This window comes from Argiope bruennichi, chromosome 3, assembly GCF_947563725.1.
Source record: "Argiope bruennichi chromosome 3, qqArgBrue1.1, whole genome shotgun sequence".
Classification (NCBI taxonomy): Eukaryota; Metazoa; Arthropoda; class Arachnida; order Araneae; family Araneidae; genus Argiope; species Argiope bruennichi.
Genome location: NC_079153.1, coordinates 80,880,450 through 80,893,417, shown reverse-complemented (window position 1 = coordinate 80,893,417; position 12,968 = coordinate 80,880,450). Strand labels below are relative to the sequence as shown.

The 12,968-nt window shown below is 28.4% G+C and overlaps 1 protein-coding gene across 2 annotated transcripts in view; it reads right to left on the bottom strand.

Moving 5' to 3' along the window:
• Nucleotides 1-1,053: 1,053 nt before the first annotated feature.
• LOC129963835 (protein lin-54 homolog) overlaps nt 1,054-12,968 on the bottom strand; it is a 37,332-nt gene continuing 25,417 nt past the window's right edge. Inside the window, exons 8-13 of one of the 2 annotated variants that reach the window (XM_056078411.1) lie at nt 10,037-10,111; nt 9,785-9,930; nt 6,248-6,342; nt 5,935-6,134; nt 3,683-3,858; nt 1,054-2,757 (exon numbers count right to left, since the gene is read on the bottom strand). In XM_056078411.1, coding sequence (XP_055934386.1) covers nt 2,735-2,757; nt 3,683-3,858; nt 5,935-6,134; nt 6,248-6,342; nt 9,785-9,930; nt 10,037-10,111 — 715 coding nt within the window. In that variant the 3' untranslated portion in view covers nt 1,054-2,734. Of the gene's footprint in view, nt 2,758-3,682; nt 3,859-5,934; nt 6,135-6,247; nt 6,343-9,073; nt 9,323-9,784; nt 9,931-10,036; nt 10,112-12,968 lie in introns of those variants that run through there. The other variant, XM_056078412.1, reaches the window with a different exon arrangement.

Genomic DNA, 12,968 nt, shown 5'->3' with positions numbered 1-12,968 from the left:
GTTTCTTAAAATCTTATATTAATTTTGCAGTCTATGCTGATAAATTTTACAGTTGAAGCTAATAAATCGACAAGCATTTTCAAACAAACTTTATATTCCTATAATACAAATAACATACTGAAAGTTCATACAGATCATTAATTTCATACATCACAGGGATAAAATTACCTTTCACCTCCTTTATAAAAATGAAAGGGGAATAACACGATTTGAAATATACAAGAGGCCCACTTTAATTGTGGTCTAATAGGCATACATTTTAAATTAAAGTTTGTGCTGTTTGAGTCAGTGTGTGTACTACTGGAAAAATTATGAAATTAAAATATTTACACAGTTCAATTGTCCAGCCAATCATATTTCATAAATTATTCTTGATTCAATATCAGTTTTAAAAAAGCTCCAATTTTCTGCAATTATATTATTGAGGGTTTGAATTCTTTCTATAGACTATCAAGATTTCCTCAAGAAAATATTGTGCACTGATTAGTAGATCTTCCTCAAGGTAGCCATAGAAATGGTTTAAAATCATTTAAAATAAAGCAAAGCTTTCTAACTCAGCTAATTCTGTTCGAAAAGGAGTGAAATTGTTTTTTTTTTTTTTGTTTTTTTTGTTTTTTTTTTGTTTAAAATGTTAAGAGCTACAAAAATATTTTACTAAACAAGAATAATATGCTTTATTGGAGAAAAAAAAAAGTAAAAGTAATTTTTTCAGCAGTACATTTACTGCCTCAAACAACATAAAATGCATTTCTACAGACTATTTACAGCACTTTTCAAGGAATTTTGATAGAATAAACCAATTTCTAATTAGCTATTGGGACTCAATTTGAGTAGGTATCTTGTATATTCATTTACTTTTACATTTTAATGTTAATTAAATTACTTAAGGTAAAAAATTGGTAAAAATACATGCAAAATCCAAAAATCTGAAGGGGGAAAAAAAAAAAAAAAAAAAAAAAAAAAAACTAATACTATCTTAATTAAGGAATATTATTTTTTCCTTGAAGAAAGTTTGAATTCAAATTAAAAAAAAATCAAAATAACAGAGGCTAAAGAAATAAAAATTACTATACATTTTAAATGGTGTTAAAATGAACGTTCTAATTTTTAAATTCATAAAATCACAAAGTAAAGAAGCATATTTTTCAAGCACAGAATATATTCTAATATCACTAATGACAAATAAATAAAATTATTCATCTTCAATTTGCTTGAAATATATTGCCAAACACGATAAAGAAACAAAATTCTACATTAAACAAGAAAGACTAACAAAGTTTCCAAATGAAAATAAATACTTTCATACTTGTATTACCCCACATTTTTTTATTCAACATCACAGCCATCAAGTTCCTAAGAAGAACATTTAGAAGCTTTGAAAGTACACGTAAGTTTATCTTTCATATAAAATTTGTCAACAATTTAATCAATTCTTTACTCAACTTCTTTCTTAAACAAATATCAAGGAGAATACTAACAGTAGATCATATAACTAAAAGTTAAAAAAATAATAATGACATGCAAATATGTTTCAAGCTTCATTTCTAAATAATTCCAATGAATATGTAAAATTTTCATATCGTATATTTATGTTTTATTTTTCTAAAAATATCCCACCCCTGAAACAGGGTTCATTTCTATATAAACATTTAAAACACAGCAATAATCTACAGATTCATATACAACATCTTATTGAATATGAAATTCCATAATTTCAATACACTTGCTTTACACATACATCACAGCTAAAAGTACACCAACAAGGAATGGTACTTGTAAATTATTAACTATATTTTTCAACAACTTTATGGGGAGAATGCAGCTCTAAAAGTTTAACGTAGTATTATATTCAGTTACTTTGATGAAACTGAAATAAACTATTTATAAACATGTCATGTATTGAGGAGTGTAGGTTTCCACAAATATCTTCATGTATTCTTTTATAACTGATGCCTGGAGGACCAAGTTGAGTGAGTTTCATTAATTCTCATGCATCAACTATAAAATCTACTAATTTTTTTTATTTGTTTCCAGTATGCAAATCGTTTGTTTATTGTAGAAGTAATATTTGAAACTAGTAAGCATTTCTTAAATATTAATTTCTCAAATTTAAGAATATATTCATTTTAAAGTTGAACTATAAAGCAGAATTACAACAATTAATGTATTGTCCATTATTAAAAGAGTCATTGTGATTGTTATTTTAAGCATATTTATCAATAAAAAAAGAGTATATAACAAATAAAAAAATATTAGAATTACTGTTATTTTGAAAATTACATAAAAAAAATAGCTACAAAACTTGGAAAAATGAAATTTATTGTGGGGCCTTATGTTTTTTTTCCCCATTCAACTTCAGTTTTCGCACAATTTTGAAAGATAAAATAAATATAAGATTTACATGCTATAAATTAAAGCTTGCAAAGCAACATAAAGAACACTAGCCTAATTTGAAGTAGTAAAAAGTTACAACCTTTACCCTTATTATTTCCAGTGGTTTTTAATAGTTACAACAATAAAATTTTTTTAAAAACAGCATAAAACTCAGCATTATACAGCAGATAATAATGATTGATGATGTAACTTGGTATTTATACAATGAAATTAATATCATTTTATGTTTCCTATGTACAAAACAATTTCAATAAAGAAACCAAGATATTCCATGACTAGTTTGAACTGTAGGATACATCTGGCTTTTCCATACTAAAACGGAGAACCATTTGGACCCAATTCACTGTACATCCATTTTTGATACTATAAATCAAAATAAAATTATTTCAATATAAGAACAATTATCAATATTCATTACAGTGAAAAATATTCAAACTTCAGTATCACTATACTGATTATCAATGTTTAAGTATAATGATGCATGATGCTGTATTTGAGAAATAAGAGAGTCGGTTAAAGTAGAATTCTAAATAATAAAGAAATAATTCAGAATAAAGATAAGAAAAAATAATGGAATAGTCAAATGCAGTTTGCTGATTTTCTAGACCAAAGATGTCAATACTAGCATAACTAAAGAAACAAGGTCTATGTTTACGTAGGTTTCAAGAAAAGTTTTAATTTTAGAGAAATTCAGGTTTAATTTCTTGTTTTGATGAAGGGGGGGGGATAGGTCAACAGTACATTCTTTATTTTGACAGTGTGCCTCTCTTTCCTGCCACCATTTTTCATACTTGAAGGGGTATCTTGATTACAAAGATTACTATAAAAATATATATATATAGATTTAAAAGCTTTGCAATCTTATGTTGAGAATTTATCATTATGTTTCAACATATGTTCCACCTTTATTCTTTGTACATAATATGTCAATGAATATGACAGGTATTAGATTTCTTAATTTAATTCACTCCCCCTTCTTCTAATCATGAAACAGATTTATAGTTTTTGTTGGATATCAAAGGCACTTGTTGACCTTGAATTTAACACCTTTGTTTTAAAACAAAGATACAGGATATGTTTAGAATATGGATATTTAAAATTAAAATAATAGATTTTTTTCATTATTAATGGTAATGAATGATACAATGAAGGAATAATGGTAGAAACAGTACATAGGAAAAGTATATTTTTATGCAAACACTGATGTATTTAATTTCGTATAATAGCATTCAAGATCTTAAGAAACCTACAAAATAAAATATTTTGAATTCAAAACTAATGTAACTACCTTTTGTTTTGTTAGCACATTCAATAATGCGCTTCAAACAACGTCCAAATTCTAACATAACTAATCTCTCGATTTCTTCTTCAGATGCATGAGACTTCTCAGCATCATTTGCAGTAGCCAAAAGACAAAGACACGTTGCTTCCAAAACATCATCAGTAACAAATGCAAAAGGTAATCTGAAAACACATTTTTGAGTTAAAATAATAAATTTCTAAATTTCTTTATAATACTTTAATGAAGGTGATGCTAAACATTTCTATTTATTATTTTGACAAAAATATTTCATATTTTTAATAATTATTAGTGTTTACTTAATTCTTTGCCATTGAGATAATCTATTTTGCCCACTTTGATGAATAAAAATTCAAAACCATGTATTAATTTTATGTTGAAATATATTCTAATTTTTTGAAAGACCTTTGCATGTTAGTAAATATGAAATGAACAAAGGATACTGTTTTGAATACACCTGATTTTGAAATCAATGTAATCATCAAAAAATTAAGAATTAATTAAATTTATTTGCTGGCATGTACATTACTATCATTCATATTCACCACTACTATTTTAGAATCCATTTTGAATAATTTAATAATAAATTAGTTAATAAAAACATTGATCTGAAGACAAAAAAATTCACTGTATAGAAATTTTAAAAAGCTAATTAAATTTCTTTAAAAAAAAAAGGTAAAAAATGAATCCACTTCCCTTCTGATCTCCTAACACATGTGTATATAGATCTGCATAATTTTTTGGAGATGGGCAGTGATGATGAGGAGACGCAGCATAAAATTAACAATTAATAATCTTGAAACAATTGAAGCAAACTTCAAAATTTGTTTAATTAGCCATAATATCTAAAAAATATAAATCTTCATTTTTTGAAAAATAATTCTCACACAACACACATACGAGGGTGGGTAGAAAAGTTTCCGGCCTAACAAGGAAAATGAAATATACATGTTTAATGAGTGCTTTATTTTCCAACATAGTCTCCTCCCAAAGATATACACTTGCTCCAGTGGTGCAGCAATGCTTGGACACCCTCTCAATATAAGAGCTTTCTTCTAAGGCCTCAAAGTAGGCATTTGTCGCTGAGATGATATTGGTATCAGAACAGAATTTCCTTCCAGACAGAAATTTTTTCAGGTTGGAGAAGAGGTTGTAGTCTGAGGAGGCCATATCTGGAGAATAGGATGCATGAGGAATAATTTCAAAATTCATTTCATGGAGTTCTGCCATCACAATGACAGCCTTTGAAGACAGGAGCATTGTCCTGGTGAAACAGGACTTTCTTCTTGTCCATACCTAGTCTTTTTTTCTTTAGTTTTGGAATGCAAATTATCCAAAAAATTAGAATAATATTCAACATTGATGGCCCTGCCCTTTTCTAGATAATCCAATTACAAAATTCACTTAGTATCCCAAATCACTGTTGCCATAAACCTTCCAGGAGATGATGCACTTTTTGCTTATTCTGATGTTGATCCGTCCTTCGCTGTCCATTGCTTTGATTGCTGTTTGAAGAATAGTGATGAATTCATGTCTCATCCACAGTAACAAAATGCCGCAAGAAATAAATTGAGTTTGAAAGGTACAGCTCCAATGTTGCCATGCGCTGCAGTTTTTTTTATCTAAGGTCACCAAACGCGGCAGCCATCATACAGACAACTTTCTCATATCTAAAATATTGAATAAAATATTATTTGCTCGGTGTTTGGATACACCAACAGACTCTGCTATCTCTATCAATTTCAATAGGCGATCATTCTTAATATTTTTCTGAACTTTCCTAACAATTTCATCAGTAATGGCTGATTTTGACCTTTCAGAACGCTTTGCATCCAGAGTGCTTGTCGACCACGTTTAAAGTCTGCAATCCATATATTAACAGTTGTAAATGAAGGAGCAGTTTTCCCTAATGTAGTTTCTAACTCAGTTTTAACATCCACTGGAGATAAGCCTTTTATAAAAAATATTTTTTATAGCTCACATTTCACTTTTCTCCATCCTCAGCTGAAAGCTGAAGAACATTTTAAAACAGCACACTATAAAACACAAATCAAATTGCACGGTTTCAAACACAAATTTTTGAAAATATGCAAGAAGTATCAAACAAAGACGGGACTTTGAAGTGCTTTAGCAAAGTAATTCTGGCAGCGCCACTTCTAGGTCAGACTGGAAACTTTTCATCCCACCCTCATAAAAACCTTCCGAAACAATGCAAGAAAATTAAAAGAAACAAAATCTACCTTTCTCCAGATCTTGACATAACAGGTGGTTTTGTAGGGAAATCAAATATATCAGAGGAGAAATTTGTTTTGGCAGCAGCTTGTTGCTGAACTCTAACTTCAGCAGCATCGGCTAAATGCATAAGGGTCTTTCTTTCTGAACTATCTTCAAAATTTTTGCACCCAACACATTTGCAAATACTAGTGCACAATATTTTTGCCTATATATATATAAAAAATCAAAATTTGAACTGCAGTAATAATACAACTGTAAAGGAAATATTCTATTCAGGCAAAATTCAAATGATTTGCTAAAAATTTATTATTAAATTACCTCATAACATTCACAATAATTCTTCAGACAATAAGATCGTTTACAATTGCAACCTTTTGTATGTCGCCTCTCTTGATCACCTTCTCGGCTTTTACCTAATAATGACGATAATAAAAGAATGATTATACATACGATTATTATATAAACATCAACTGTCTTATACAATAAAAATATTTTAATAGGAAACTATTTGATTTTACAAAAGTACAGGTGTAAATTGACTTTTAATTATATTTCATACACAAATATCTCATAGATAATTATTACTAGTAAAAATTCAATATTGTTACAATCCAGTAATGTTGCTTCCCAGCACGGTTAGTTCTATCATCTGAAAGGCCGATTTACAATAATCTGTATTGGATGCTGCTCGGGTACCGAAGGTAATCGGGAAGTAACCCTAGTGCTTGGCGACAAAATCGATAATGCTTGAAACTTTGAGAATTTCAACGATCCATCCAATAAGTACTGAGATACACCTGATTGGTCCAGAAGATTCTAGGCCCGTCTCCCGGGAGCTATAAAGGGATGGTAGTCTCAAGCTGCAATGAACCAGACAGAAGAGGTCGGAGTTGTAGACAAGTAACGTGTCTTCGAGAGGATAGGGAAACAATGGCGGAGTGCCAGCGATGTGTGGAACCCAAGCTATTGCTGAACCGAGCTGTGTGCCGAGTCCTGACGTCTATTGTGGAAGCAGCATCAAGTGTGTGTGGAGTTGGCAGTCATGTGGTAGTGAACCGGCAGTTGGATACAGCTAAAGTGAGGACACAGTGGAGAAGTTCGACCATTTGGAAAGACCGTAGAGCGAGGATCCCCTCACCTGCTGCATTCTGTCTGGCCACTTTGTGTGCTGCTGTGTGTTCGTCCCAGCTGTAGATATTTGTCGTCTTTGTATTAGTGTCTTCATGTAAATAAACGTCGTCGTTGTTTTCTACTGAGGTCTTTGTGTTTTTACACTATACACCCACTACAGGCAAACCCGGTGACTTACGAACTTAGTAATGGAAGTAAATCCATAACAATATAAATAATATTCCCATTTTTATTATCATGAGAGAAGAAAGCAAAGAACCACTATAAAATTTTTGACACATTTTGGAAGCAAAATCTACCTAGAATAATAAAATTACAAAACTCCAAAAAAAGCAAAATAAGGATATTAAAGTTTTAAAAAATAGTAAAAGAAGTTAAAGTTTTCCTCATTATTTAACCCTTTATTTAGTGTATATTATGGAAAAGATGTTTTGAGTAACACCTTTTTTATGATGGGGTATGGTGAAGTATTCAAAAATCACTTTAAAGCTGATTAGAAGTGAATGTATAGATAGATATAATACATAGGAAAAAAAAAAAAAAAAAAATGAGAAATATAAAAAAAAAGAAATGTAAGATATTAATATTTATCACAACTATTAATTCAGTTTGCAGGTAAACACAAAAAAAATTTTCTTTAGCAAACAAACACAAGTATGCATCTGAATAAGTCATACTTTTTTTTTAAAAAAAAAAATTAATTAATTTGACAATTTTTACCTGCTACTTTATTTAAAAGTTTTATGTTTTAAAACATCTTGGAATCTGTAAAGCCACCAAACAACATTTGCATTCTCAAATGGTCTCACTCCCCCCTTCTTTTCGAACAAATCTTGCAAAGTTTCGTAGTATGTTTCTTACATTGCATAAGTAAAATATGCCTTGGAAAGCATGCAAAGTCATGATGATGTTTCTGCTGCTGACTGGAATCTTCTGGTATGATATTCCTTATGTAGAACAGTTAGTAAAAATTTATTTTGCAATATTTAACTGAAAATTATAGAAATTGAACTTTGTATTATTTGAATTTTGTGAAATAATACGCACATATTAAAAAGTACTATATCTTGTAAAAAAAAAAAAAAAAAAAAAAAAAAAATACTTTTCACATCTTCTCATAACAGGAAAAGAAGAAAGATTCTGATCCTAACGATTCATCCCTCCCATGTGAGTCTGATTTTTTGTTGTTGTTGTTATTCTTCTTTTTCCAATATCAATAACAATTGCATTTACATGCCTTATTGATAACAAACATAAGTCTCTCTTATCCTTCCATTTTAGAGCAATATTTGGTTATAAAAATGTGCCAAAAATTTTCCACTTTTCAAATTAGTTGATAGTAATTCTTTTGTATCTCACAGTTCCAAAAGCATGTGATTTCTGATTAAGCAATCTGCAAAATAATGTCAAGATGAATATCAATTCTCTAAATATATTGCATATCCTCTGTCTGAAACAGGTTCAGCTAATTCTACAATAATGTTTTCAGATGCATTGTTAGTTGAATCCAATAGTTTATCTGCTCCTTTATGAATTTTGAAGGCAACACAGTAACCTTTATTGGACTCACAAAACCTTTATGAAACTTATAAACCTTCATACTGACGCAGAAGATAACCTTATCATAATTAATAATAGGCCAAGAAATTACATAAGAGATTCATACAAAGACACAACCTTTTCAGGCGTATACATATTCTCAAAAAAAGTATTAATATGTTTGATTATATTTGTGATCTTAATAAAGAAACAAAATTCACTGTTAGCAAATATCTTCTGTTCAGCATTGTTTCTTCATATATTGGAGTCAATTATTTTTTTAAACAAATATTGGGATATTTTAGGTATTTTACTTGAGACATTAGCAAACATAAGGTTGAAATATATCTTAAATTAATTAGCTGCTTATCTTCTCAATTGCGGTCGTATTTTTTCTTTTTATAATTTTTACAATTTATCATCTGTGCTGCATACTGATTAGTTTAAACAACTGTTGCATTCCAATAATCACCAGGCAATATTAGGTTGAATATGTCTATTACACTAGGACTCCAAATTTTTACATCTCCTAATTTTTGCAAAAATGAATAACATATACCTGGTATCACCATGAAGGTAAAACTTTGTGGATCATTATCAACAGAAATCCAATTTCGACCATAAGAATTCTTTTCCCGTGTTGATGTATCAGTCACATTTCTTATATCTTCATCAGAATCTTTGTAAGATGAACATCCAGCACATTTTTGTCTTTGCAAAAAACTAAAACCATCACTATAATCTTCAAAATTATTGTTACAATTATTCATACTTGGCACACGATACATTACTTTGTAATTACATAAACAGACAATAATGCATAAAATCAATTATTACACACATAACATGAATAACACTTGCTATTTTAGAGGGAAAATACATGTACGAGTTTGACTCATTACAAGGTATTTTAGCTTCAATAAAGCAATATGAATATAGCTTATTATTCTGTGCAAATAGGTTAATAAGAAACAAATTATTTTTTCCATCAGCTTCATCATCTCTTTTTCTTTTATAATATTTTCCTATCAAAACTAGAATCATATAATTTGAAATTTAATCAATTAAATTGATTAATTACAGCTTTCATTAAAAGCATTACATAGTAACACATAAGTCTCTAACAATGTCACTATCATGTTATACCATAAAATTTCAAATCTTTGTTTTAAAAAATGCACTTACCAATTTTGGGATGGAAAGCAAGTGGATTGCGATCAAGACAGGCTTTAATTGCTTTCTGCCTCTCTTCTTCATGTGCTAAATTGTTGTAGCAGTTATTACAGTTACAACTATTACAAAACTCTCCATTAGCAAAACAATCACAATACCTACAAAACAGGAAAAATTACAATTTGCAGTGATGCTTTTTAAATTTTCAAAATAAATAAAGAATTTAAAACTTCTTACACACAAAAAAAATCAATACCCACTTACAATTTTAAGCATTGTGATTTCGTGCAATTGCATGGTTTCCTTTGTCTATTGTCAATCTCTACAGGAGTTGCTCTTCTAATAGACATAAATAAAATGTATCTTTAAGTATAAAACATATTTAACAAATTAAAAAATATATAATAACTCATTTTTTAAAATAATAAAATGGTGAAGAACTTTTTGATTTCTCTTTCAATGATTAAACTCTTCTACGGTTCTATTCAGAGTAGTAAGCTATGGTAGAAACCAAATTCTACTACATCACTAAGAATTATAATAAAATAACTCAAGAAATCAGAAGAATAATAAAAGGAGCTTATTTAGTCACTAGCTACTGAAAAAATACTATACGGGGAAAAAAAAAAAAAAAAAAAAGATTCAAAGGGATAATCACAGAATGGATTAAACATTCAGATTCTTTACAGAGAAACTTACTGTGGATTCATGGCATGTGTTTCTTTGAAAATATTTGATAATAATAAAAGAAGATACAAATCTGTTTATTCATACTTTTTAGGATAGATCATTGATCTAAAGTTGTCAAATTTATCCCTAAACTTTGGAGGCTAGCAAAAAAGCACCCCAAAACAAATTTTTTGACATTTTAATTAGATTTTTAATAAAAAACAAATTTTAATATTTTTTAGTAATAACTCTAGAAGAACATCTTTTTAATGATAAATTTTGTTACTTTTAAAACATTTTTTAAAAACATCTTTAAAGCATGGTTTGTAATGCTAATTTTAATTATTGTATAGAAATTCAAACTATTTTTATTGGTTTATACACACTTAACAAGAGTTGCAAGGATTCACATCAGGTGAATAGCGAAGCCAAGCATTCAGAAACATCTGCTAGATATAAGATCCTCACTAAAATTTGGTGAAGCAATTGTTTAACAAACTGAGCAATCTGAGATAGGATTTCATCTTGCATAAATATTGTTGAACTTAGGCAGTTTCTTTCTTTTAAAGGAGGGATCACATTATTTTCTTGCATTTTATCATAACTAGTCCCTGTTACAGTACAATAAAAAAGCAAGGTGGATATTAGATTTTGGGAGTCAATAATGAAGTTTACAATTATACCACACCAAATGATAACAAACATTGCATGCAAAGGGTTTTGCAAAAACAGAATGTGGGTTGGATAAGTCCTTATTCAACAGTTCTGGGTGTTGAACTTGTTCTGATAAAATGAAATGGATTTCATCAATCTACAAAATCTTTTGAATTCATGATATGTTGTTATAAATTTTGGAAAGAATGCAATTGGCAAAATCAATTCCTTGTTGTTGCATAGTCAGCCATGGTACAGATATCCTTGCTATATATCTAGCGCTTACATATCGCTGATCAACTAACTCTAATTTCTTCACAATTTACTGATTCATACATTATCAAGAATTAACAATACATTATCTTCCTATTACTAGTTCCAGGGAGCACTCCGAAATTTTATGTAACTTCAAATTTACTAATCATTTTCTTCAAACTATTCACAGATAACGGTCCTTTTCTCAAATCTTTAAAATGGCAATATTCTTTCAAAGTAGCAGTATAATTGTTACTTTTTTGGTAAAAAACATTTTACTAATTTTACAATCTACTTTAACAGAGTCATGACTGTATTTTAAGGACACATCACTTTGAAATGGAAGGAATCTTGACATAGTAAAGAAAAAAAGTTTAGTAACCTACAATATCACCTATCGAAAAAAAAAAATTGAATTAAATTTTATATAACTAAAGTCTTTATAAAGCTAAGCATTTCAAGATGGTAACTATTATAAATTGGGAAAACTAATTAGAAATTGATGATAAAACAATGCCATGTTCGAAATGAGTTTTTTAGATCAAATTCTTTTAACAGAAAAGAATAGCAACAGAAAGAGTCAGATTATAAAAAATTATCTTATCGCATCTTAGTTCTAAAGTTTAATAAAGAGTTTTATTAAATGTTTTGCATGTTGAAAATTTAATAAAAATCTGACTTTTAAACTATATGCAAACATTCTTAGTTTAGCTTAAAAAAATTACAGAAAAACACATAATTATGTATTTATGAATAAATAAAAATGATTTGCCAAAAAATGAAAAATGTAGTTTCTGACTCTATATAATTTTATTCACCACAATAGATTAACAAGATTTGATCACTAATCAAAATGAAACATTATGCAAAAGGAAATACAAAGTAACTGTATTTAATTTGGAATTTGAAATAATATACATACAGGCATTGTCAGATATAAAGCAATGGAAATAAAAAAGAAAATTTTTTGATACAATCAGCTCTAGTATTTAATAATTTCTAGTTTTCATAAATAACAAAATTAAATTCATGAAAGTTAAAAAGAAATCCCATATTTAGCTAAAAGCAAAATGTAAATAAAAAAAATGCTAGCTGACATATTTTTAAAAAGTATTTTTGAAGCCAATATGAGATATCATATTGCCTCAATATTTAAAAACATTCATTAAATGAAGAAACTTATTCAATAAGCTGTTTCAAAATTTAAATTAAAGCAAAAAAAAAAAAAAAAAAAAAAAAAAAAATGTTAACAGCAATAAAATTATGTGACCCAATGAAACAATGATATTACACGTTTTATTACACTAAAAATCATTATTATAAATTGTGTTCAAAACTAATACTTCAAAAATTACTAAAATTAATGAAAAAAAAAAAAGCATTTATTCAAACCAGATATCATTGAAAAGCTACTTATTAAAACCTTTTTAAATCAGTGTAAAAATCCTTTTTGTGCAATAATATTCCTTTTGTTATAACAGAGAAAACTTCTAATTAAAATTTTGTTCTTAGTAGGTTTCTAATACCCAAGAAGCAACTTCTTGCTACATTTCCTATTTCTAACTTCAAGACAAACTTTTACCAAAACTTCAATAGAAACATTTCATTGGGAAACAAA